Source organism: Mercenaria mercenaria, chromosome 14 (genome assembly GCF_021730395.1).
Source record: "Mercenaria mercenaria strain notata chromosome 14, MADL_Memer_1, whole genome shotgun sequence".
Taxonomy (NCBI): domain Eukaryota; kingdom Metazoa; phylum Mollusca; class Bivalvia; order Venerida; family Veneridae; genus Mercenaria; species Mercenaria mercenaria.
In genome coordinates this window covers 12,811,927-12,839,078 of record NC_069374.1, presented here as the reverse complement: position 1 = coordinate 12,839,078, position 27,152 = coordinate 12,811,927, and the positions used below count along the sequence as shown (strand labels likewise).

General features: G+C 35.3%; 1 protein-coding gene across 2 annotated transcripts; it reads left to right on the top strand.

The window, feature by feature from the left end:
• The first annotated feature begins 348 nt into the window (after positions 1 to 348).
• On the top strand, positions 349 to 26,948 carry LOC123526416 (transmembrane protein 209-like). 2 transcript variants are annotated; one of them, XM_045305550.2, is made up of 16 exons: positions 349 to 382; positions 4,213 to 4,390; positions 5,960 to 6,018; positions 6,495 to 6,626; positions 8,110 to 8,348; positions 9,204 to 9,357; positions 10,898 to 10,981; positions 11,645 to 11,805; positions 17,090 to 17,152; positions 18,744 to 18,840; positions 21,899 to 22,024; positions 23,261 to 23,364; positions 24,081 to 24,195; positions 24,765 to 24,859; positions 25,406 to 25,479; positions 25,965 to 26,948. In XM_045305550.2, the coding sequence occupies exons 2-16, from the start codon at positions 4,230 to 4,232 to the stop codon at positions 26,017 to 26,019; spliced, it is 1,719 nt and encodes a 572-aa protein (XP_045161485.2). In that variant the 5' UTR covers positions 349 to 382; positions 4,213 to 4,229; the 3' UTR covers positions 26,020 to 26,948. The 2 variants fall into 2 exon arrangements, with proteins under 2 accessions (XP_045161485.2, XP_045161484.2); XM_045305549.2 differs by lacking the exon at positions 349 to 382 and adding an exon at positions 394 to 414.
• The last annotated feature ends 204 nt before the right edge of the window (positions 26,949 to 27,152 follow it).

Sequence of the window (27,152 nt, the reverse complement as noted above, 5' to 3'; positions counted from 1 at the left end):
AGCTTTATTTTGATACCGACCATTGATTACAATTTGCAGAAATAAAAAAGTTACAGGTAAAAAACCTCATTTTCTGTTCGGGTTTATCATCAGTACCAGTACTGTAGTAAAGCTAAAGTGTTTCCAGTCTTCCACTATTTTCAGCAAAGCGGAGTTTCAACGGAGTATCGCTGTTTATATGTTTTTTGTCCGATATTTTGGTAGAACTAAGATACTTCTTGAAAAACATGTAATCAAATATACATGTTTCGATTTATGGAAAGCCGGACATGCCATAGTCTATGGGAAAACAATTGGTGGTCTCTAACCTGTTAAACGTGATTTTTTTTTTCAAGCGTTTTTGTGATTTATCATTGTCAGCGGATGCTTATAGAAAGAAGCGGTAAGAGAAAAAAAGTGAACACTTTTGCTTTGGTTTAATTTTAATTTCTGGTCACCCGACCGACCGTATTTTTTACACCTGACCGTAATTTTTTTTGGCCCAAAAAGATCAATCTACAAAAAAAACGTGGCACCACAGAATTTGACGAAAATTGAAAAAAACTCTGATCTGACCTGCACAAAAAAGGCAGTGGCTACGATTACGGTACCGTAATCCTAGCCCCCGGTTCTAGGATTACGGAAGTTCCGTATTCCTAGACAACCCTATGAGGATAGTCTAGGATTACGGAAGTATTTTAAGAGGCATCAAATATATGTTAGGACATGCATGAATGACATTGTAAACTTACTCAGTTCACTTAATTTCACTTATATTTCGTGCTATCGATCGGCCGTTTTGGGTTAGTATAATCTTAATGGCGGTGCGCGGAAATATAGAATTATCTATGTTTCGTATATACCTGCATTTTTTTCATCAAGTCAACACAAATGGTCTTTAATAACATACAATATGGTTATACATCATAAAATTCAAAGTATAGATTTTTTTTTTAATCTATAACTTTGACACTCATATTTCTAATATATTTCCGCGCGCCGCCATTAAGATTATACTACCCCAAAATGGCGGATAGAGAACACGAAATAATAAGACAGGCATGAAAAACTAAGTGAAATAAGTAAGTTTACAACATCATTTATGCGTGTCCTAACATATACTTTGTGCATCTTAAAATACTTCCGTAATCCTAGCCTATCCTCATAGGATTGTCTAGGAATACGGAACTTCCGTAATCCTAGAAACGGAGGCTAGGATTACGGTACCGTAATCGTAGCCACTGCCCACAAAAAATGCCCCGCGGCTATAATAGACTATTATATACATATATAGGTCTATTAAGTAAAATATTTGGTTATGTGTCTGGCACCTGTGGTGTCAGCTAGGCCCATGGAAATTTTCATTGATGGTCTCAAGTTTGAAAGTTTTGCCCCCTTGTCAATCAAAATCCTGGTGATGCTGCCATAAACGGAAGTATGCCAATAGGCGGAGCGTCGTATATTAGCTGCTGACAGATGTCAATCGCGCCACGTGCAAACACTCGGTTTATATTGTGTCTGTCATTATCAAAGGTGTTGATTGATCAATGTGTAAATCGTTTTGAAAACAATACAGACTATACCAATCTTATAGATTACCTGTTTACAGATCAAACTGTGTGAAAAGTGAGAGTATAAAACACGAAACAACACTAAATCTGGCCGCTAATTGATCGATCTGACGTTTGTTTACTCGCCGAAAATCCCAGCGAAAAAAACAAGTTTTGTTTAAGAATAACATATTTACTTAAATTATTTGTTGAAATTATCGCCCGACACAATACGATGAATCAGAGCTACAGATAAGATGCGTATTCGTGTATTTACGCAATTAAAATTGCAGAAAACCTAATTGAATTCATACAGTGTGCGTAGTGAAACGCAACTAAAATTCCTAATACCCAATTCATAAAACGCTTACGTATCGCATTTTCCTTATTATATAATGGGTACGAGACTTTAAGGCTAAACAACTGACAGGTTATACGTTACCAGAGAACAGGTTGCTATTTATCGGAAAAAATTATAGGACCATTCAGTCGGCTGATCGGTGTTATTTGGACGCTTTGTAAACAATTTTTACGCTGATAAAATGTAAAAGAGATCGCAGAAAAAACATTGTTGCAGCACAAACAAACCAATTAGTGGGATATTTTGCTGTTCAACAAAAACACTTATCTGTTTGTGACGATGTAGTGTCACCGATACTGGACGACATCTTATGGGAGAACGCATATTGCTGTGAACACATCGTTCGGGATATTGCATGTAATTTGTGGATGAACTGATCTTCGGCTGCATTAAGGATGGAACAAAAGTATCTCAGAAAACATTAAATAATTGGAGAAAAAAATATCTTTGGTACTATGAATAAAAATACACATGTTTACATTGCTTACAGGCATGTAAAAACAATTTTAAAAAGAGAATACTGTTTTAAATATAATTAATCACATTGCATTACAATTTTAAATACATTTTTGTATTAAACATTGAAAGGTGCCATTCAAGTACTTTTATGTAGTTAGTCAAACCTGGTTAATGATATATACCATGTATACTGCAAGCGTACACAATTTAATTTAAGGTAGTTCTGCACGTTTGATAAACTGGAAGTGATGGCGTAACGCCATTTTTCCGGAAAACGTAGAATAAAGACTGGATTCGGCATACGGAACAGAAAATCATTTTATGAATTAATTGCAACCTGTGAGTAAATTTATTACAATGGCACTGTTGCTATATTGTAAAGTCAAAATATGATATTAAAACATATCACTCGTTAAATAATTCAAAATAACGTCTTAAAATTAGCGTGAAATGTCCGGTTTACTTTAATCATTGTCAAATATCTCAAAAATAAGCACACGGACCTATATATTTTATTTCATCAAATTAGAGGCCATGTCTTTATTTACAACTGTGAGAAGTTTCATCAAAATCTACATTGTAGAAAAATTTCTATTCGCGAAAATGTTATGAAAGTTAAGATTTTCCCATAGACTCCCATTATGAAATATTGCGTGAGGTCCCTATTTTTCAAATCAGTCTAGCAAAAAATCAAGCACACGACCCTATCTTTTTTATTTGCTTAATTTTTTAGGTATATTCTGAAGTTTTGAAAAATCAGTGTTTAATCAAATTCTACATTGTAGAAATAATTTCGATCCAAACATGCAGAACTACCTTAAGCCACAAGAAAAGATACTCAATTGTTTGTGCGAGATTGAATACCCAATTGGTTTTAGCACATACCCGATTACTTCTGAAAAGGCTGGGTAATGATATTATTTTTACCCAATTCAGATTTCCAATACCCAATTCAGACACAAAGTGATGGGTATATACCCAAATGCACCAAAAGCTTATCTGGAGCTCTGTGAATTTGTGCCTTTAATCCCTGTTGACAGCCGCTGATCGGCAAATTAACGTACATTCAAATTAGCACTTGATTGCCACTGTCGCAATTTCTTCAATCCATTTTATAGTCAAAAGTCGCATATCAGCGACTGAACACGTGTGCATCAAACAAACAGTCGAAATTCCTTTAATCCGTAAGATAAATGCGTTTCATAACAACGAGTTTCATCACCTTTTTAGCTCATCTGATTTTTTGAAGAAAATATGATGAGTTATTGTCATCACTTGATCGGCGTCGGTGTTGCCTGGTTAAGTTTTATGTTTAGGTTAGCTTTTATTGCTTTAAAACTTGCAACCTTGTTCACCATCATTAGTTGACTCTGTACAGCAAGAAACATAACTCCATCCTGCTTTTTGCAAGAATTATGGCCCCTTTTGGACTTATAAAATATCAGATTTCTTGGTTAAGTTTTATGTTTAGGACTGGTCAGCTTTTCTCCTAAACTATTAAAGCTATTGCTTTGAAACTTGGAGCAGTTATTCACCATTATAAGCTGACTCTGCACAGCAAGTACCGTAACTCTACATTGCTTTTTGCAAGTATTATGGCCCCTTTTGGACAAAAAAGTCAGATGAACGTCTGCACCTGCTCAGTGGTGCTCTTGTTATCAAGAACATATGCCTTGAGAATACTTGATACACCTGCAAAACACAAACAAATAAATTTGCTTGGCAATGCATACTTTAGTAAAATCCTTCCAGAATTAGTGGCCAAGGAAAAAGAACACTGTTAGTACTTAAATGAAAATTTTCAACTTATTTGTGAAAACTGTTAAAAATAAAATATCTGTTAATATTTCTTGTGTATTTTAGATTCGTGAGACACAACAATGGGTCTTGCAGAAAGCCCATCACCCGTGGTCCAAGGCCCAACATCTTGTGAAATTGTAGAAAAGTCGTGGAAGAAGAGACTGTTGTTGAAAGATGCTAGAAGATCTTTTACATCTATCTTTATGAATATAGCTGCAGCATGTTTCTTGTACATGGAAATGTAAGTATATTTATATTTACCCTCACCCTGCAAAATTTCTATAATGAACTTGTCCATCTTTCAATTTGGACAGTATCGTTATCTGTTAAAGGGGTGCATACCAAATATATACTGACTGAATGGCGAACAGTTCAAATCATGATCCGACTGCACATCCGTGCAGGCTGATCATGATCTACACTGGTCGAAAAGGCAGAATCAGTTGTGTCCAGCATGATAAGGGTTAATACCCTCTGACTTCATGAAAGTTTGTCTTTCTCATACACTGTGTCATAGCTATAAATTTTAACTACAGATTCAATGGATACACAGTACAATTATAGGGATAACGCATGTTTTTTCGTGACATAACATCTGCAGATTCCCGAGGGATTGGTTGGTACCCGAGCCCGTTTGGGCGAGGGTACCAACATATCCCCAGGGATTCTGCAAATGTTATAACACGAAATGAACATGCGCTAACGCTATTCTAGCATAATACGTTGACGTCATTTTGTTTTGAATTATTCGTTTTTGGGCCGAATGACGTTTACGCTTTGCCACGGAACGCGCATATATAAAAAGGTGTTATAACAGCACGCGAGTGCGAGAATCTCGCTTCTAACACATGTTTTCTCTCCTGTTAAAACACCCCCGAAAAGTGACAAGAACAGCAGTTTTATGCTAGAATGTGGGTGGAAAACTATTTTTTTTTAAATCATTGTAGAATATATTTCTCACATTTAATTGACATGCTTACATGTAGTTATAATAGATATTATATGTTTCCTTACATTGATGTTGTGAGTGAGCAATTCCTAAGCATCTCAACTCTGAACCGTGGTTAAATATATTGCAGATCTATTTCTTTAAAATGTACCAGGGTCCCTTTAGCTGATTAAAGGTATACCAACAATTGCTCAAGCATGGTGAGAATGGTGTTTTGCATGCAAGAGTCAGGTCTGTAAGTCGTGTATTAATGACATCTCTTGTTTATAAATAATTCTTCCTACCTGGTTTTGACTTTGCTGGTTGTAAAATACAGACATAAATTCATGTCTTTATAACGTGCTAATTATGTCATTTACCACTGTAATCGTAACTGTTACAGGGTTTTTTTCTCCTATAAATCTGCCTCCTGTAAAAGGAGGTAATCCCAAAGCAAAAAAGTATGGTTTTTTCCCAATTCTGAATTTGAAATTCCCAAATGAGTGTTACCTTTTAATAGGGTTTTTGCTGTTCTAAAATAGTTTTGCTATTTTACATATATTTTCAGTTGTGCTGTTGAACAATTACTGAAATGCAATCCATTAATATCATTTGTAATAATGTACACAAAAAATATCTTTACATGGATTTTGGTAATTTGCAAATTTTCCCAATTAAGACAATATCCGAGAGCATTTTCCCAATTCCACTGGTGTTGGTGGCATTCCCAAAATGATGAAAAATAGGCCTGCCTTTATAACTGGAGAATATAATATGTACATGTACATGACTTTTTGTGTATTTGAATTATTTCTCTCCAATATTAAGTCATGTTGCTAAAACATTTCTAACAGTTCTACATGTTTTTCGTTATTTTTTCAGGACATACAGCATTGTGGCAGGAGGTTTGGACATGAATAGCAGTTTTCTGTGGTACATTGGTAAGATGATCTTTAAAGCTTTCTTTACTTGTCTTGCATTGGCATAGCTCCCAGCTATTATAGGACTTTTAGGCGAATGCCTACACATGTTCTGAGGTGTGAAAAAATGCAGGCTAGAATGCATCTCAAATTTGTATGTCCTGAGTGCAACAAAGCATACTGTATATGAAAACAAAAAAAAACTTATCAATGGTGCATGATCTCTGGCACTAGACCTACATGCCTGGAGATAAAATTTTACCAAAGTACCCACTTATTTACAGGGAAATATCCCATACAGGCACAACTGTCGTAATCGTATTTATTTATTAAGCTAGCTCCTGTGTATAAATGAAAAGATTTTCAAAAATGAAACATAAGCAGATAAATTTAGTGAATCAGCACAGCCTATTTTTCAAACAGACTACCAGATGAACATTAAATTTTGCTTACTTTATGTAAATCTGAAAATAAATGTACACTTCTTGCAATTTCAGAGTTCATCGTGTTTTTGGTATTCATGCTAAATATAGCCTTTGACGTATTCAAATATATATCGTATTATGTGTTCAGTCGACAAGTGGAAGTTACACGGGTTCAGAAACAGCTTCTTGGTGTACGAGATAATGGTACGTTCTTTGTCTTTAATGTTTCACTGTTCAGAGTCGGAAAATAAACTCTATCTAGAAATATGCACAATCTTGTCCTACTGTGCAGCTTTTAAGAGCCCAATATTACGCAATGTTAGAACAAGTGCATATTTTTCGATGAAAAGCTAGTAATCATTTTATTTCAAAACTCATATTTGTGTAGTAGTTTAGCACAACTAATGGTAACGTGTACTAAAATTATTGTGACATGTTGGTAACGTGTCTTTAAACTACAGTAACTGTAAAATGTTGGTTACGTGTACTACAATTACTGTAAAATATTGGTTTGAACTAAAAATACAACTTGTCTGCTACTGTATAAGATCTACCTTTTCAGTAAAGGTTTTTTTTATCAACTTCCTTTTAAATGCATGATGCAGTTATCAATAATATACATTATTCTAAAGAACTCAAAAGCCAGTCAAAGGATGTCCATAGGAAGTTATTTAGCGTTTTTCAAAATGTATTGATAACTTTTGAGTTTGTCTGAAAAAATGAATTTTGGTGGGGTAAATTACAAAATTTTAGCTATTTTTAAAATTTAATTTGATTCCATTTTTAGCTCGACTATTCATAGAATAGTACTAGTAGAGCTATTGGACTCGCCTATGCAGCGTCCCAATTTGGTTAAGTTTTTGTATGTAAGCTGGTATCTCAGTAACCACTTGTGGGAATGGATTGAAACTTCACACACTTATTCACTGTGATAAACTGACTTACATTGCACAGGTTCCATAACTATATTTTGCTTTTTTACAAAATTATGCCCCTTTTCGACATAGAAATTTTTGGTTAAGGTTTTGTATGTAAGCTGGTATCTCAGTACTCACCAATGGGAATGGATTGAAACTTCACACACTTGTTCACTGTCATGATCTGACATGCACTAAGCAGGTCCCATAACACTATTTTGCTTTTTTACAAAATTATGCCCCTTTTTCGATTTAAGGTTTTGTATGTAAGCTGGTATCTCAGTATCCACTAATGGGAATGGATTGAAACTTCACACACTTGTTCGCTGTCATTATCTAACATGCAGTGTGCATGTTCCATAACTCTACTTTGCAGGTTTTCAAAATTATGCCCCTTTTTCAACTTAGCAGTTTTTGGTTAAGTTTTTGTATGTAAGCTGGTATCTCAGTATCCACTAATGGGAAAGGATTGAAACTTCACACACTTGTTCACTGTCATGATATGACATGCAGTGCAAAGGTTCAATAACAGTTACTCTACTTTGCATTTTACAAAATTATGCCCCTTTTTCAACTTAGCAGTTTTTTGTTTGTCTTACATTATGATAAATATGTCTTGAGTATTCAGAAAGATCTTGCTACTGTCTCTGCAAACTACAGATCTTGGAAAATTTAGAGAAGATCTTTTCGAAAGAAAAAAAAAACTGTTACAGATTTAGCAGATGAAACAGTAGATTGTTTAGTTGTCTAAACATGTTTTAACATTTCAGATCCTGGATTTACGCTGTCTCCAGTGAGGCCTCTGTCATCACCTGGTAGCGAGCATAGTCTAGTTTTCTCGAGCTCTCCATCAAGCCAGACAGCTTACTCCCCAACATCTAGCCCCTGGAGCAGCATGGGTCATGTGACACCTACTAATTTGGGTTCCTTTATGGGAGCACAGAGTTATGCAAGTCCAGGTGCATCATTTTTGTCAACATCAGGTGGCCACTATTCATCATTTGACAGGGTAGGTAACCAGTGTAAATAAAAAACATCATGCATGTTCATGATTGTTTGTTTTGTTGCATACCGAGTCCCATGGGCATAGTTTTGGTTCAAGTTTTTAACGTAGGAAAATCGTAGGTTTCAGGCACAGATTGGCAAAGGGGTAAAAACCACCAACATTCTGCAAGCCAGCTAGATGGTTTCTTGAAGGAGTCTGTGTCCCTTGTGTGGTTTTGAACCCAAACTTTTTGCAGGGGCAAGTGATATGAAGTCAGAGACCTCAAACAGTTTGCGTAAAAAGGTCCCCCAACATCGAATTTTTAATATGGAGTCATGAAATATGAACTGTTTTAAAAAGCACAGAAGAGACATTTTCTTTAAACATGAGGGAAATCAGCTAGAAAATATAACCTGAATTTAGTAACTTCTATAATAGTTTTATATGTAAATATGATTATTTAATATAAAGTTGAATCAGGTCTCAACCAGGAATTTTTTATCAGTTGTTTAAAATAAATGGGGAAAAGGTGGCTCTTCCAATTGGAACTATGATTGAATCAATTGGAAAAGCATTGTCGGTGGTCAAGTCTAAATGTTTTGCAAAAAAAATGACTACATTAAGATGATTTGAATGCGGAAGGTCATATTTGGACACCCATGACCAATTCGCTGCATTACTCTCCATTCATTATCAAATGCAGTAAAACAGAATAGTCATAAAAAATTTATTTTGAGTAACTGGCATTGTCAAAATGTAGAAATAATGATACTGTTGTCATGTGTTGTGTGACACTTTATGCAGATTATACTTTGGAGAACTTTTACATACATCATACTGTACTGTATGTATCTCTAACTCTTATTTTATGTTTTTTAGAGTGCAAGTTTTTCACACAGCAATATGTCGGGATATTCGTCAGGTGCTTCAATGTCACAAAGTTTACCATACTCTCCGGGAATGTCCATGTCAAGTCTGGACTGCAGTGGTCTCCGTTCTCGTCTCTCCCTGTCCTCGTCATTCAGGTCTCCATGTAAGTTATCAATCAGTAGTAGACTCTCTAAGAAATGGTTACACAGTTTTAAGTGTACTTTATGTCTTTATTTAGACAGTTGCATGCTGTTTCTTGTTGAAATTAGTTAATGATTGTGCCTTAAAACAAAATGTTATATTAACAGTTGCAATTAATTACATTACCTAGTATTATCTAAATCTGCTTGTGTTGAAACTAAAAATGGTTTGGTTTACTTTTGTTTTGATTTTCTGAAAAACTATACATAAAACACTATTATAATGGTTATTGCTAGTTTAATGCTGCAGTTCAGAGATTTGTTTTTAGCTCATCTGATTTTTTGAAAAAAAATGATGAGTTATTGTCATCACTTGAGCGGTTGTCGGCGTCGGCGTCGGCGTTGCCTGGTTAAGTTTTATGTTTAGGTCAGCTTTTCTCCTAAACTATCAAAGCTATTGCTTTGAAACTTGGAATACTTGTTCACCATCATAAGCTGACCCTGTATAGCAAGAAACATAACTCCATCCTGATTTTTGCAAGATTTATGGCCCCTTTTGTACTTAGAAAATATCAGATTTCTTGGTTAAGTTTTATGTTTAGGTCAACTTTCCTCCTAAACTATCAAAGCTATTGCTTTGAAACTTGGAATACTTGTTCACCATCATAAGCAGACCCTGTACATCAAGAAACATAACTCCATCTTGCTTTTTGCAAGAATTATTGCCCTTTTTGGACTTCGAAAATCAGTTTTCTTGGTTAAGTTTTATGTTTAGGTCAGCTTTTCTCCTAAACTGTCAAAGCTATTGCTTTAAAACTTGCAACACTTGTTCACCATCATAAGTTGACCCTGTACAGCAAGAAACATAACTCCATCCTGCTTTTTGCAAGATTTATGGCCCCTTTTGGACTTAGAAAATATCAGATTTCTTGGTTAAGTTTTATGTTTAGGTCAACTTTTTCTCTTAAACTATCAAAGCTATTGCTTTGAAACTTGCAACACTTGTTCACCATCATAAGCTGACCCTGTACAGCAAGCAACATAACTCCATCCTGCTTTTTGCAATAATTATTGCCCCTTTTGGACTTAGAAAATCATTTTCTTGGTTGAGTATTATGTTTAAGTCAACTTTTCTCATAAACTATCAAAGCTATTGCTTTAAAACTTGCAACAGTTTTTCACCATCATAAGTGGACACTGACACATCAAGAAACATAACTCTATCCTGCTTTTTGCAAGAATGATGCCCCTTTTTAGACTTAGAAAATCATGGGTAGGACAATATTTCTATTACACAAAAAAAAATCAGATGAGCGTCAGCACCCGCAAGGCGGTGCTCTTGTTTGATGTGAGATTGTCAACTGATACAAGTCACCTGACAAATTAAATTTTTCTTCAAAGTAACTAACTAAAAAATAATCGTATATACATTAAGCAGAAGAACTAAACTTTTCAGAGCATCAGGACTATATTTTGTTTGAATCACACTTTTTTCATGTAACAAGAATGCAGTCTTAAAAACATATTAATTTTAATGTATTTATTTTTATGTTTTGCATCTAGCTCCTTCAGACAAGATGACAGACCTGCAGTCATTGTCCATGTATCTTAAAGAGCAGGATGAAAAAGAATATAGGGCACATCTCAGTAAGTACTTACAGTTTGTATAGCACACAAATATAAATGTCAATTTGTAATAATGAAATAATTTAATTAGGCACATTTGTCAACCAAGAGTTGTCTTCTAACAGAGAAAAAAAATTGGCAAAGGAAAGCCTTTATGTATAATAAGTGCTCTACCAAGACCGGTCACAAAATGCCAGCTTCTGATTGGTTGATTTTGAGCACTATATCTAAATTGACCAATGACAAGATTGCATTTTAGACTGGTCTCCTAACTAATTACATCAGACCTAGTTCTGGTTCTTATGAGTTCTGGTTAATTGGTTTTATATAATATTATATGAGAAATAACTTAGTGACTTTATTATACACCCGAATTGTTGTGACACCGGTGTCCGTCTGTATGTCTGTCCTTTAGCAATTTTGTGTCCACTCTGTAACTCTTGAACGCCTTGAACGATTTCAGCAAGATTTTATTCTATGTTTCATACATTGTATATCTGTTTTATGTTTCAGACATTGTATATATGTGCCATAGAATTATTCTTATTTTTATAACTAAGCATCATTATTTAAGAAACTAGGAAAGAACTTCTTAGACACACACATTTTTTTTCAAATGATGGAACATTGCTGTAAACTGTACTGAACCATGTTTATAACTGCTTGTGTTGTTTTATTGTATAGGTTCTCAGGATATGTCTTTAAACGGTTCCTCATTCTGGAGTTACGGTCGACCGAGCATTGATTACAGTCATATACTGAGAAAAAACCAGTACCAGTTAGCTAGCAGATCACCTCAGTATCACAAGTCGGGGGCAGATGACAATGACAATATGGGAGAAGAGGTACCGTGTAAAATAAACAGTTGACTACTTTGTTGACTATTTTGTCTTGATTTTTCCTTAATTATCTTCCCACATTTATGTGGGGGGCATATAACATTACTGAAGTCTGTCCATCTGTATGTACGTCCGGAAATCATGTATCCAAGTCCTCCCACACTATTAGTCTGATTTGCTTCAAACTTTCAAGATGAACAACCTTGATGTGCAGATGACCTTAAAGGAAGGGATTTTTTCTGTGACTCTTCAACAACAATAAATCTTGGATTCCATGACAAATCAGATCTAATCGTAGGTTCCAGAGTTATTTTATATCTTATTACCTCCCCTGATTGTAATCAAAATGGATTTTTATCAGTAAGTACTTATAGGACTTATTTGAAATTTCATTATTGTTATTAGTTGGACTGAGACAATCAGGGTAGATAACTATGAACTGATTTTATGTCAAATTACCTCCCTTTATTTCAAATTAAAGTGGGTATATCTCCAAAACTAATGAAGATACTGATCTGAAATTTCATTTATGTCAACAGATTGATTTGGCAGATCCTTCTTTTGTTCACTTACAATATTTATTTTTTTAATTACTTTCCTTTTACATTACTATAAATAGCTTATTTTTAGTAACTCTTTATTATTGGCCGTAGGGAAAAACCGAGACCACTTTTCTGTGGTACAACATGAATGGTACCTCAGAGTTTTAGGTGTATTTTGACATATCTATACCTTGTAAGAATTTCTTTTCTTTTTGGTTAAATTTCCTCGCTTTGTTGTTCCTGTCCTTTGGACTTAGATATTTGTACCCCCGACAACAAAGTTGTAAGCGGGGATATACTGGTTTCAGGTTGTCTGTCTGTCTGTCTGTCTGTCCGTCCGTCTGTCTGTCTGGCCGTCTGTCCGTAGACGCAATCTTGTGCGCACCATCTCTCCTTATCCCCTTGACAGAATTAAAGGAAACTTCACACAAGTGATCAGTACCAACAGTAGTTGTGCATGGGGCATGTTAGGTTCTTTTAGAAAAAAAATTTGCAGAGTTATGGGACTTTGTTTTTTTGTTACTATACTATATACATAGACACAATCTTGTGCGCACCATCTCTCCTCATCCCCTTGACACAGTTTAATGAAACTTCACACAAGTGATCTGTAACAACAGTAGTTGTGCATGAGGCATGTTAGGTTCTTTCAGGAAAAAAATTTGCAGAGTTATGGGACTTTGTTTTTTTTGTTACTGTACTATATACATAGACACAATCTTGTGCGCACCATCTCCTCATACCCTTGACACAATTTAATGAAACTTCACACAAGTGATCAATACCAACAGTAGTTGTGCATGGGGCATATAAGGTTCTTTTAGAAAAAAAATTTGCAGAGTTATGGGACTTTGTTTTTTCGTTACTATACTATATACATAGACACAATCTTGTGTGCACCATCTCTCCTCATCCCCTTGACACAATTTAATGAAACTTCACACAAGTGATCAGTACCAACAGTAGTTGTGCATGGGGCATGTTAGGTTCTTTCAGCGGCAAAAATTGCAGAGTTATGGGACTTTGTTTCTTGTTAACATACTATGTACATACAGTCTGCATATGCAATCTTGTGCGTGCCTAATCTACCAAACCCTTGCACACAATTTAATGAAACTTCACACAAGTGATCAGTACCAACCCTAGTTGTGCATGGTGCATGTAACATTCTTTTAGATAAATATTCTGCATAGTTATGGGACTTTGTTTTTTGTTACTATACTGTATACATACAGTCTATATACATACAGTCCACATAATTATGCAATCTTGTGTGCATCAAATTGCAATGTACTGTGTCAGTGCATGCGGGGGGTACATTCATCACCTTTAGTGATAGCTCTAGTTTTTCCTGTCCTCAAGTGCAGTGATAACAGGTGAGCGATATAGGGCCATCATGGCCCTCTTGTTACTGCAGTTATGGCCCTTTGATGGAAATCTTGTGTGTCCAACTCCTCAAATGCCATTAAAAGGATATGCTTGAAAGTTTCACAGATGAAGGACCTTGATTTGAAGATGACCTTAAATAATGGACTTTTTTCTGTGGCTATTCTTTTTCTAGAATTATGGCCCTTTCTTAAGTTCACAAAATCGGCCATAGTGAAGAAATTTGGTGCATTCAACTCCTCATACACTTTTTGAAGGAATGGATTCAAAGTTGCTCAGATGTACAACCTAACTGAATATGACCATAAAGGAATGGCTGTGACCATTTTGATCAGTGTTATGACCCTTTGTTAATTTCACTATATAGGGTATTGTAAAGAAAAATTTGGTGTTTAACTCCTCATACTCTTTGAAGGAACGGGTTAAAAGTTGCGTATGTGAAAAACATTGATATGTAATTGCATAGTTTGTGGGGGCATTTGAGTCTTATGGACACAGTTAAAGTTAAATATTGACAATGTTGTTCATATTAATGATGGCATTTTAAAGAACTTGTTAAGTTTTCAACTTATTTAGTAAGTTTTCAGTTTATCATCAGAGTGATTTTGATGGCCATTTTTGACACCAAAATGTTTTAAGACTTATTTATTGGTGAAGTGTTACAAAAGCAACATTTACTTGTCAAAATTTTGGCCATAAAATCAACAGTATAAAAGATGCATTTTCAAGTTCAAAAGGAGTCTCAGTACCCACTAGAGACCTTTAGAGTTTAGAGAGTTTAGACTATGCATAAGTTATAACAGGATCTTGCAAAATGAAACCAAAGTTCATTAAATAACTTATTACAAATTTTAAGGAACAGAAATTAGAATTAAGGTCATATTATATAACTCTTCAGCTCCTGTTCTGTCTGTCAGATCAGTGATAATTGCTTGAAAAAACATCCATGATGCCCAAAGGCCACCAACTTAATTTAGAATCTATAGGCTTGATCTTATACTGATTTTTTACCAAAATGTCTACAATAAAGTTTATAATTCTTTGATTAATTGTGAAATCATTTAATTAAGTGGGCATGGAACTTCATGACTTTGGCTAAAATGACTGTTTCACAGGGTTATGTGGATTAATTGACTTCTATGCATGCACTGGTATTGAAATTGTAAAGAATGGACTGTATTTTGTGGAAGAATAAACAAAAATTTCTGCTCAATAGGTCCAAGCAGAGTTGTATTTTCTTTGATCACATTTTTATGCCAGCAGATGACCCCTATTGATTCTGAGATATGTATATCAAAGGTCAAGGTCACAGTGACCCTGATTAGTAAAACGGTTTCCGGATGATAACTCAAGAACGCTTGGGCCTAGGATCATGAAAATTGATAGGGAGGTTGGTCATCACCGGCAGATGACCCCAATTGATTTTGAGGCCAGTATGTGAAAGGTCAAGGTCACAGTGACCGTGAACAGTAAAACGGTTTCCGGATGATAAGTTAAATACGCTTGGGCCTAGGATCATGAATATTGATAGGGAGGTTGATCATGACCAGCAGATGACCCCTATTGATTTTGAGGTCAGTATGTCAAAGATCAAGGTCACAGTGACCAGGAACAGTAAAATGGTTTCCAGACAATAACTCGAGAATGCTTAGGCCTATTATCAAGAAAATTGATAGTGAGGTTGGTCATGACCAGTAGATGACCCCTATTGATTTTGAGGTCATTAGGTCAAAGGTCAAGGTCACATTTGCCAGGAACAGTTAAACAGTTTCTGATCTTCTTGTCCAAAACCACAGGGCCTAGGGCTTTGATATTTGGTATGTAGCAAAATCTAGTGGTCCTCTACCAAGATTGTTCAGATTATTTCCCTGGGATCAAATATGGCCCCACCCAGGGGGTCACATGGTTTATAGAGACTTATATAGGAAAAAACTTTGAAAAACCTCTTGTCCAAAACCACAGGTCCTAGGGCTTTGATATTTTGTATATGACATCATCTAGTGGTCCTCTACTAAGATTGTCCAAATTATTCCCCTAGGGTCAAATATGGCCCAGCCCTGGGGATCACATGGTTTACATAGACTTATATAGGGAAAAACTTCGAAAACCTTCTTGTCCAAACCACAAAGACTGGGGCTTTGATATTTGTAATGTAGTGTCATCTAGTGGTTCTCTACCAAGTTTGGTCAAATTATCCCTCTAGGGTCAAATATGGTCCCACCCTGGGGGTCAAATGGTTTTCATATAGACTTATATAGGGAAAAACTTAGAATCTTGATGTCTATAACCTACATTATTCAAATTTGGACCACATGTATTGTTTTAAGTGGCAAGATGAACCTTGACATGAGTTGACCTTGATCTTGACCTAGTGACCTACTTTCACATTTCTGTAGCTACAGCCTTCAAATTCGGACCACATGCATAGGTTTGTGTACCGAAACAAAATTTGACCTTGTTATTGACCTAGTGACCTACTTTCACATTTTTGAAGGTATAGGCTTCAAATTTGGACCACATGCATAGTTTCGTGTTCCGAAATAAAATTTGACCTTGATTTTGACCTAGTGACGTACTTTCACATTTCTCAAGCTACAGCCTTCAAATTTGGACCACATGCATAGCTTTGTGTACTGAAATGAACTTTGATCTTGAGATTGACCTAGTGATCTACTTTCACATTTCTGAAGCTACAGGCTTTAAATTTGGATTGCTTGCATATTTTTGTGTTCTGAATTAAAATTTGACATTGATTTTTACCTAGCATCTACTTTCACAATCCTCAAGCTAAGCCTCCAAATTTGAAGCATATGCATAGTTCTGTCTACCGAAATGAACTTTGACCTTGAAATTGATCTAGTGACCTACTTTCACATTTCTCAAGCCACAGCTTTCAAATTTGGACCACATGCACAGTGTTTTGTACCGAAATGAAATTTAACCTTGATTTTGATCTTGTGCTAGTCTTGAAATTTTGAACATTAAAAAATGGCTCAATGGTCGGTGCCAAGATCACTTTGTGATCTCTTGTTAGGTTAATAGGTTAAAGGTCAAGGTCATATTGGACCAGAACAGTAGGACTTTTGTTTACAGTGAGCTCATAATTTCCGCTCCTTGTGCAATTACTGAATGCATCAAGGGGGGCATTTCGTGTTCGACGAGCACTTGTTTTCTTAAATATCGAAACCTCAGATGTTTTAAATAATATTGCAGTTTTATAATAACTACTACAAATACATATAGATTTAATTTTTGAGAAATATATTTGCATATATTTGGAAGTTTTTAAAATTATTATATCTTTATTTTGAAAAAGTGAGGTACTGTAAGATCATTGATTGTTTTGTCTTGGCTTATTTCAGGTGTGGAGACCACTGGGTGTTACTGATGATAATTTATTCCTCTGGATTGAAAGGCTTAGAAAGGTAATTTATGTTCTGATTTTGGTTGAAAACAAAGGAATTTATTACCATTGTCTTGCCATAAATGTTACCTATATTGTAAAGTACCGGTAGGCCTCCTGGTATTAAATTCATATACTTTTATAGATGACTTGCTACCAGATTGTTAACTACTGTAGACTGTGTAATTTTAGTGCAGATGGTTTTTATGCCCCCGAAGGCATATTAAAATTGCACTGTCAGTCCGTCATGCACAAGACCAAGACCCCCCCAGCTCCAAGGTCAAGGTCACACTTAGAAGTCAAAGGTTAACAGGGTCTGTTTCATGTCTGGTCCATAACTCTGCCATTGATGAAGGGATTTTGAAATTACTTGGCATAAATGTTCCCAATAATGAAACGACATGTCATGTACAAGATCCAGACCCCTAGCTCTAAGGTCAAGATCACACTTAGCGGTTAAAGGTTGACATGGTCTGTTTCTTGTCCGGTCCATAACTCTGCCATTGATGAAGGGATTTTTAAAATTACTTTGCATAAATGTTTCCTATGTTGAGATGACGTGTCATGCGCAAAACCCAGACCCCTAGCTCCAAGGTCAAGGTCACACTTAAGTCAAAGGTGTTTCTTGTCTGGTCCATAACTCTGCCATTTATCAAGGGATTTGAAAATAATTTGACACTAATGTAAACCATATTGAGAAGGTTTGTCACACTTATAACCTGGGTCAAGGTCAAGGTCACGAAATCATATGTGATTTTTTTGTGCAGACAACTGTAGCATTCTTGGGCACACTCCGGGGGGCATTTGTCACCAATAGTGACAGCTCATGTTTTTAGCAGTTTCATGATTAGCAACCTTATTTACATTGTTAAGAATTTGCCAAGCATGAATGTTTGTGTTTTAGGACATAATGCTGATTTTTTATGTTTACAAATATTTTGAATTAGCTAAATTCAGACCATCATGTATTTTCCTCATCATTGCATGGTTTTCAGTGAATTATCATAATATAAGTGTGAAGTATATCAGGAAATTACACGTGCAAATATCGGATATATTACTCACTAGTAAGAAACTAAAAAGTTAATGTGTAAATTTAGTCAAAACATGAAATAAAAAGAAAACTTGTTTTACATGTAAGATTAAATTATAATTCACTCAAGAACAATGTGTCTTACATTTTCACTCATGGCTATGCCATTCGTGAAAATACTGCATATGGTGTTCACTTGTGAAAGATATTTCAGTCTTCCACTGAAACAAAGAAAAAAATGAATATCCTCTCTAATTATGCAATGAAACTCCGGTGAGCTTTCTATGATGACATTAGTTGCTAGTGGCAATACATTTCTGACTGTGTTGACTTGCACATTTATTAGTGTATATAGTATCCTAAACCTAACACAATACTGTTTATACACTTAAACGGGTTTATATTATGTTCACAAGTATCCTGTGTAGTAATTGTGTGAAGTTTAGGAATGATTTATCTTCCACTAGTGTTTTAATTTTGCAAATATTTCCATGTCACAGAATTGTCTATTTATAGAGTAAGTGGTGAGTTATCTGTGAGCCTATTTCCAGCTTGAATTTGTTTTATTAAAATTTTACAGTGGCTTGGTAACACTATAATGGTGAAATTGGCACGTGAAATAGACAATGTAAATTCACAACTTAGAAAGATTGGATCTGAAGATACTGAAATTGGTGGTAAGTAGTTAATAATGTATAAAGACCTTTATAGTTAGTTTTTATTATCTCAGTTGAACCAAAGGTTCAGGGTGAACTATTAATTTAGCTTGATGGTCTGTCATCCTGCATCCTTTTTCTTGTGTCAACAGATTGAATGAAACCTCATCTGGAAGTACTTGCTGGCATTATGCAATGTTATCTTTAGAATTTTAGAATGGACCTCTCTTGTTTGTTTGGATGGTTTAGGGCTTGTTGGGCTAAAAAATAACAAAAAAATACTACCTTTAAACAACCTCATGAACCGCTTGATGTTCTTGATCCATGATACAGTGTGCCATAACATATATTCAAGGTTAAACAGTAAAGAAAGGGAAAGTATTATTTATGTTTATGAGCATAATATCTCTGTCAAGTTTGATAACAGTTGGAACCTTCAAATCTTCCTTGAGTTATGGCTCATGAATTACTTGATCAATTCTTACTTAGTGTTTAGGGGCTTCCATGGCCAACCAGTAAAGATCACTGACTTTGAATCACTTGCCCCTCACCGATACTGGTTCAAACCTAGTTTAGGGTTTAGATTTTTTTTGTGAGGAAGCCATTCAGCGGCTTACAGAAGGATGGTTTTACCCAGGTACTGCTCATGCCTGAAACTATACTCGAAGGGGCACCTAGGGTCTGACTTCACCATCAAAAACTGGAAAAGTCATTGTATTACTTAAGTTGTGTCACTCTACACCCAACAAAAAAAACTCTTGTCTAATGTTTACCAAACTGGTTCACAATGTTTATCGGCATAATGTTTGAGCCAGGTTTGATACCCATCCAAATTTTAGTGGCTCTGGATTTATGTCATTGATTTTTTACACAGTCCACAATAAGTTTAATATTACAGTTCTCATCCAGTGTTCACCAAACTTAGAATGTTTATGGGCATATTATCTTGGGCCAGGCTCAATATTATTATAACCAGTCAAACAGTCTTTGTCTCTCTAGAGTCTATTGAATTTGTTGAAATGGAGATAATTGATGACTAGTCTACTCAATGAGTATTTTGAAATGCAGTGATGGGTGTATTTTGTGACATTTTGACATTTTTTGTCGAGCCCATTTGCGGAAGCTAAGGCATAGTTGTCCAGATGGTTGTTCGGTGTATGTGCGTGCATTGGTCCGTTCATCCGGATTTGTTTGTACGGACTATTAACTTTAACATGCATGGAGCAATCTTGTTTATATTTGGCTTGAATGTTAACCTCAGTCAGTGAGACTGAGTGTCATGTGCAAACCCTAGGCTCCTATCTCAAAGGTCAGGGTCACAGTTGGAGGTCAGAGGTCATGACAGGTCTTGTCTGGCCCATAACTTTGGCATGCATTGAGCAATCATGTTTATATTTAGCATGAATATTAACATCATTGAGACGGAGTGTCCTGCGCAAACCCTAGGCTCCTATCTCAAAGGTCAAGGTCGCACTTAGAGGTCAAAGGTCATGTCAGATCTTGTCCAGCCCATAACTTTGACATACATTGAGGAATCTTGGTTATATTTGGCATGAATGTTAACTCGATGAGACAGAGTTTCATGTACAAACCCCAGGTTCCTATCTAAAAGGTCAAGGTCACAGTTAAGGGTCAAAGGGAGGGCTTGACATGTTGCCTGTGGGCATCTAGTTTATGTTGTTGACCTTTTTATTACTTTAATAGAAAGATATAATGGAATATTTGAATTGTTTAAATGCATTTGCTAAAAAAGTTGCATTTCCACTTTTTATTATCAAATGAAATTTAATGTTATATAATGTATGTCTGTATTTTCTCTCTGATGTCAAGTGGTTAAGTTTGCTGACTTTAGAATCACTTACCCCTCACCTTGTTTTGTTTTATTCATTTTTATTTGTTTACGCTGCGCTGCGTAGTTATGACTGTTTCCAGTCTAACTAATCAATCGTAGGCCCAGCGAGATTTGAATTTTGAGACACGTTGCCAGATACAGGTCGGCGCCTGGATCGATTCCAAAGAATAAGATTCATATGATATAATTAAAAAGGGGCCTTAATTCAAGGCCCGGGTGTTAGTTTTGGAACATGTCTGGGTCTTGGCTGGAGTATTTATTGTTATTGTAATGTTTTTAAATGTTAAACCCCCCTGAATTGTGTCTAAATTTCCAAAATAATAAATAGAGTATGAAATATATAATTTAAATTTATTAAATTTTGTCATCCAGGGTAAGAGCCGCGATTATCTTACTTACACTCCTGAAACGCCTGAGAAAAACTGCCACTGACCATGAACTACATCTATACTCTTAAGCTTTATTTTATTAATATTAAAAATTTAAAAACTTTAAAACTTTAAAAACACGTCTAAAACATAGCCTTTATAGACGTCTGATTGTTGACAGTACACAGGTTATTTATAGATTACACGCCACGCCTACTGCATAAATGTGTCATATCAATAAATGTGCTTATTTTATATTCTCGTAAACATTCAATGTACTTCACCGATACCGTTTTACTATATTTCTAAATTGCTGTCATTTTGTCATTTTTTAATGTTTTTCAGTTCTGTTTTTTGCACTTCATAGTCCAAAGTCTGAATTTAATGATTATATCGGTATTACTTACTTTACATATTGCATGTAAAAGATATTTACGATCGCGCTGTATGAAATTTTGCGGTTGTTTTTATCAAAATTCGACCGTTTCCATGTGATTTTGCTTATTTTAATGATATTATCTTCCTAAAAGTGCTCTAGCAATATAGCTATATGTGTTCTTTAGCGATTCTGCAAATTTGAAGGTAAACTATGTATTAATATATGTTTTACACGCGAATCCTGTTACCCCTCACCTCTCTAGGTTCAAGCATTTATAGGGTCTTTACATTGGGAAATCATCCAGCTAGCTTGCGGAAGGTCTGTGGTTGAACACAACAGCCCGCTTATGACTGAAATAATGCCAGAAAGAGCATCTGAGAGTCTTTGTCCAGCATTTAAAGTCTGAAAGTTGACATGAGACCTAAAATTTATTTGAGTTGATTTAAAACACAACAAAATAAAATTGCTCTTTTATTTCAGAGGTTGGAGTGTCAATATTGAAACAGCTAGCGTTAACAAAGGGTAGTTATGTACCTACACTGAATGTGCTGGTTCCGTACCTGGACTTCACATCTTATCAAGAATATCTAGTCAAGAGAATCAAAGGTAAGCTGGTTGGAAAAAATACATGACATGAATATTCTAGAAGAAGAAAAACAAAAGTGATGAAATTTGTTCAGTCTTGTGTTTTTTATGGCTGTATTTGTGAAATTTGTGTGTTACATTTTAAACTTGGGCTTGACTATGTCTTTAACCCATACCATGCTAGACACAATTTATTCTGCCTTTGCGAACAGTGCAGATCATGTTCAGCCTGCACATCCATGCAGTCTTGTTTATTATAATATTTTTAATTCACAAGGCGGATTTTGTCCACCTTGATAATTTCACAGTCCAGGAAGATCAGAAACAGCAGGGATTGGGGGGGGGGGGGGGGATTTTGTTCTACATTAATTTTTGACTACATTTTACCTATTTATTTTACCTTTCCCTTTTTATCTCGCCTTAACAATATTTGGGTGAAGAATTGTGATTTCAAAATGTCTGTCGGGCTACACTTAATTTGACAGTACAACAGAGGCCTGCGTTTTGACGAAACGTTTAAGTCTGTCTGTCAGTCTAGTCTGTATTTGGGACTGCAACTGTTTATATAGTTCATACAGAATTTAATTTACTATATATAGGTCGATTGTGAAGCAAGTTCTACAACTTATATTAATCACTCTTGACACCTCATTCCTGATGGAATTCAACGCCCTGAGGGTATGAGAGGCCAGTTTCCCTTTTTAATGCTGAGCGCCAAGCAAGAGAGCTACTTGTACCATTTTTCATGTCTTTGGTATGACGCGGCCGGGGATCAAACCCATGACCTCCTGCACTCGAAACGAACGCTCTACCACTAGGCTATTGAGGTGGTTTGATCATGATCTGCACTGTTTGCCATTCAGTTAGTATCTTTTTGGTAAGCACCCCTTTTAACAGTTAATGATACTGTCCAAATTGGAAGATGGACAAGTTCATTGTAGAAATATAGCAAGGTAAGGGTTAAGTATAAATATAAAGTTCTGTATGTTTAGGGAAACAGAATAGTTTAAGTAAGTTTGAGTTAAAGTTTATTGCCAAAACCATAAATTTACCATACTGACCTAACATATTTCCATGGAGGATCAATAACAAACCCAGTAGTTGATTTGTATTATCGATAGATTATATTTAGCCTAAACCAACATGAAAATCTACTGACCCTCCATGGAAATATAGGGGTTCACCATGTGACCACATTTTAACCAATAAAAATGCTAAAATCATGGGGGGGCTAAATCATGTTATGTTTTATTATAGAGTTAGGTAGTGACGGGTGTCTCAGTGAGTATTCTTGGTGCAGCGGAGGTTCAGGTGGTCAGTATGGCAAAGCCTGGGGTGAACATCTACCTACAGATGCTGGGGTATGTCTTAAAAAAGTTGTTTAAATGCTCCATGAATATAATAATAACTGTGAAATCATTACATTTCTCTGTTGTTTCATGGTTTCTGCCAAAACAGCCATTTCATGGGGATATGCATGCATGGATTTCAAATTTTAGAAATGAAATAGAGATTTTTTTTAATATTTCAACTTGATTATTACTTTGGAATGCCATTTTATTGATGAATGTAGCTTAAAAGTTTGTATAGTAAACATTTCACAGTATCGAAAAAAGAAAGTCCTATACAAAAAGTAACATGAAATTGGTACACTATATTATGAGATTTTTACATATACTGCCTGAGTCAGGAATTGTATTAACGATATCTAGTAAGAAAAACTAGGAAGTCACTAGAGAAATAGAAAAACAGACTATACCTTACAAGTTCACATACATGTGTGATCCACATGTATATTGTGGCTTATATGTGATTTTAAGTGGTTGAGTCTCTTATACCTCTTTAATAGATCTAGACATGGAGCTCCAAATTCAGCTACCCCTATCGGGCCTCAGTCATACTGCAGCATGTCAGTTTATACAGTCAGCTGTTTAGACAGAATAGAAGCTATAATTATTATACCTCCCAGTTGTAACATAAATTGATAAGATATTATAGAAACAATGTTTAACTGAAACACTACTTTTCCTTGAAAATACTGCACTTAACAAATCTAATTTTAACATTTATTTTTCAGTTGGTGATGCATATGCTATGTTGCTACCTGGATTCTAGGTTACCACCTGACCTCAAATATCCTGATGGTAAAACTTTCACATGTCAGCATTTCATCAAAACACCAGATACGCCAGGTAAGTTTAACCTTTAGCCTACTGGAGGCAAGTGATTCTGCCTTTGCGACAAGTGCAGACCAAGATCAGCCTACACATCCGTGCAGTCTGATCATGGTCTGCACTGTTCACTATTCAGTCACTAAATTTTCAGTAAACACCCCTTCAGATAATAAATGGTACTGCCCAAATTGAATGATGGACCAGTCAATTATAGAAATTTAGCAGGCTAAAGGTTAACTTTGGCTTGTAAGGATAAGCCTAGGACTGTGTCATTTTATTGTTATCCAGATTCAAGACTTTCCACATTTATATTGACATATCAGTTAAAATGTTTTCCATGTCGTATTTTTACTATCTCTGGGTCATGTTCTCATTATTTTGTATTACCTATGATAATTTTAAAGCGAATGACAATACAATAGCAATACAATGCCTTTCTATAAGTTGGCAATTGTTAATTGTTCTGTTGTGGAATTAGAAATTGCAAAGATGATCAGGCCTTCATTTAGAATTTAATGTTTTTATTTTTTGGAAATCTTCCTTGATTTGTTGTTTACGTAGCTTACATATTCTTCTGTATGTTGTAGATTTGGAAAAGGACAATCTGTTACTGTATCAGAGCAGCATCAATCCACCACATTTCCAAGTTGTCATTAAAGATACTTTACACAATCTACCCAAGGTATGTTCACTTCATTTGTATCTACCAATGGTGTGCTCTGTGAATCATATGTTCAATAGAGGCATAATAATATACCAAATTAAATGACTGCAGTTGTTAGTATCCTAATTGTAAGAATTGATGATGAAAAGTGATCCAGTAACTGTAATAGTAAGTTTCTCAACTACAGTGCAACTTCATTCATGCAAACTTGTATAGCTTGAACACCTCCCTTTACTCAGCTCAGTGTCTGGTATTTCTAAAACCCCCAGTATGGTACATATTGTCCTCCCTAGGCTCGCTGGAACTCTTGAACTGTACGTCCGGTCCCCGATGATTATATTATAAGGTAACAAATACCTTTTTGCTCGAATAAGAAAAGGCATTAAGTTGAATTTCAGGTATTGTCAGTCAGTTTGCACAATATAGCAGTGAACTGTTGGAGAGCTGGCTAAACAAGTGTTAATGCCTAGAAAACCCAGAGAATGAAAAAATTGTTGATACTATTTAGTGTGATTTCAGTGTACATTTTAAAGGATATATATACTGTATCATTTTCTATTTTAGGGGCGGAATAATCTTTTCCATGCCATACTGTTTTTCCTGCATCATATAAAACACACAGAAAATGGAATGCTTGGGTAAGTAAAATATGTAATACATCTATTTTGAAGAAGAAACGTGATTTATTTTAACCTTTATCCTGCTGGCGGCAAGTGATTCAGGCTTTGCAACCAGTGCAGACCAAGATCAGCATGCACTTATATGCAGGCTGATCATGGTTTGCACTGATTGCTATTCAGTCAGTAAATATTCAGTGAACACCCCTGTGATATACAAGTGGTACTGCCCAAATTGAATGATGGACCGATCCATTTTAGGAATTTAGCAGGGTAAAGGTTAACAAAAATTTTATAGAATAGAATGTACATGTATACTTATAGAACATTAAAAATTCTTCTTGTTAAACTTTCATCAATAGTTTAAATATGAAACTCAAATCTGTCAAAAATCCTTTCTTGGATTATGTATAGAGTCTGATTTGAATATGCTTTTGTTGCATTTTCTTGGCCTTATTTGCTGAATGTATTTCTGATTTTTTATGCGGAATGTTCCTGTGTTTCAGGAGAGTCAACCTTGGAATGTCGGGAGTTAATATACTACGGGTGATTGATAACTGAAAGAGAAATGGCATGACTGCATATGAGATTTTACAGTGTCTGATAGAGAACAAAAGACATCAGGAGAGGGTGGGGGATCTTCAGTGCTATAGATTACTAAACAGTGTCACTTTGATCTCCTTACGAGTGAATACATGGTGTGAAATAGATACAATAATGAAAGTATTGCATGATACAATAGATAAGGAAACAGTGTTGGGATCTACATTGTGCTATAGGTCATTGTACAATTTCAGTTGCATCTGCTGTAGGTTATATCATGTGTGTATCTCTAATGTGTCTAAGATAACTGGACAACGAGTAGATATAATGTTATATAAGGAGTGAAGCTACCAGATGCAAAATACTGAACAGAATTACAAGGATACCATGTTTGTATTTTCAGTTATCAGGATAGAAGGAAATGAATTTTAAATTTGAAGAAATAAAATGTATGTAAAGTTTTCACTGTTCAAGAAGTGAACTGTTACAATATGTGGTCATTTTAAAAACGTGCAGTATTATACATTTTTATTCATGGTGCGGGAGATATTACCACATTATTGGGCTTGTGACAAACTTGTAAATAAGGCTAGCAAGGGGGTTGTTTCAGTTTCATGACTGCACTAATACAGGAGAAATAGCGTGTTTTTCAAATTTTTTATGATGAAATGGCAGTCCAGCCGAAGAGTATGAATTTAACTGCAAGTTTACAGTGTTGTACAGTTTACAAGCTAAATAAATGTAGCTAATTAAGCGGGGAATCTGTGACTCATCACTGTTTTAAACTGTTTCTAAATCTTGGTAGCATACGTTTTGCTGTTTGGTTTTCATACAGGAATGATACATGCTTCATATCAAGTGGCAGCTATAATGTGAACATTGACTGTTTTTAAAACTTACATGAATATGATAATGTATATTTGTACAAAATAAAAGAAAAAATTCTATGCTGAAATAAAATTTGCTTTTAATTTTTAGCTCGACTATTCCAAGAATAGTCTAGCTATTCTACTCACCCTGGCGTCGGCGTCACACCTTGGTTAAGTTTTTGCATGCAAGTACATACAGCCATCAATTAAAGGCATATAGCTTTGAAACTTATTTTTTCTTTTTCTAGGTCAATTACCAACCTCTCTGGGTCAAGTCCCATA

Coding starts and splice junctions, on each gene's coding strand:
- LOC123526416 (XM_045305550.2), top strand. CDS start 4,230: ATGGGTCTTGCAGAAAGCCCATCACCCGTGGTCCAAGGCCCAACATCT. Junction 9,358..10,897: donor CTCGTCATTCAGGTCTCCAT/GTAAGTTATCAA, acceptor TTTTGCATCTAG/CTCCTTCAGACAAGATGACA. Junction 17,153..18,743: donor GGATTGAAAGGCTTAGAAAG/GTAATTTATGTT, acceptor AAAATTTTACAG/TGGCTTGGTAACACTATAAT.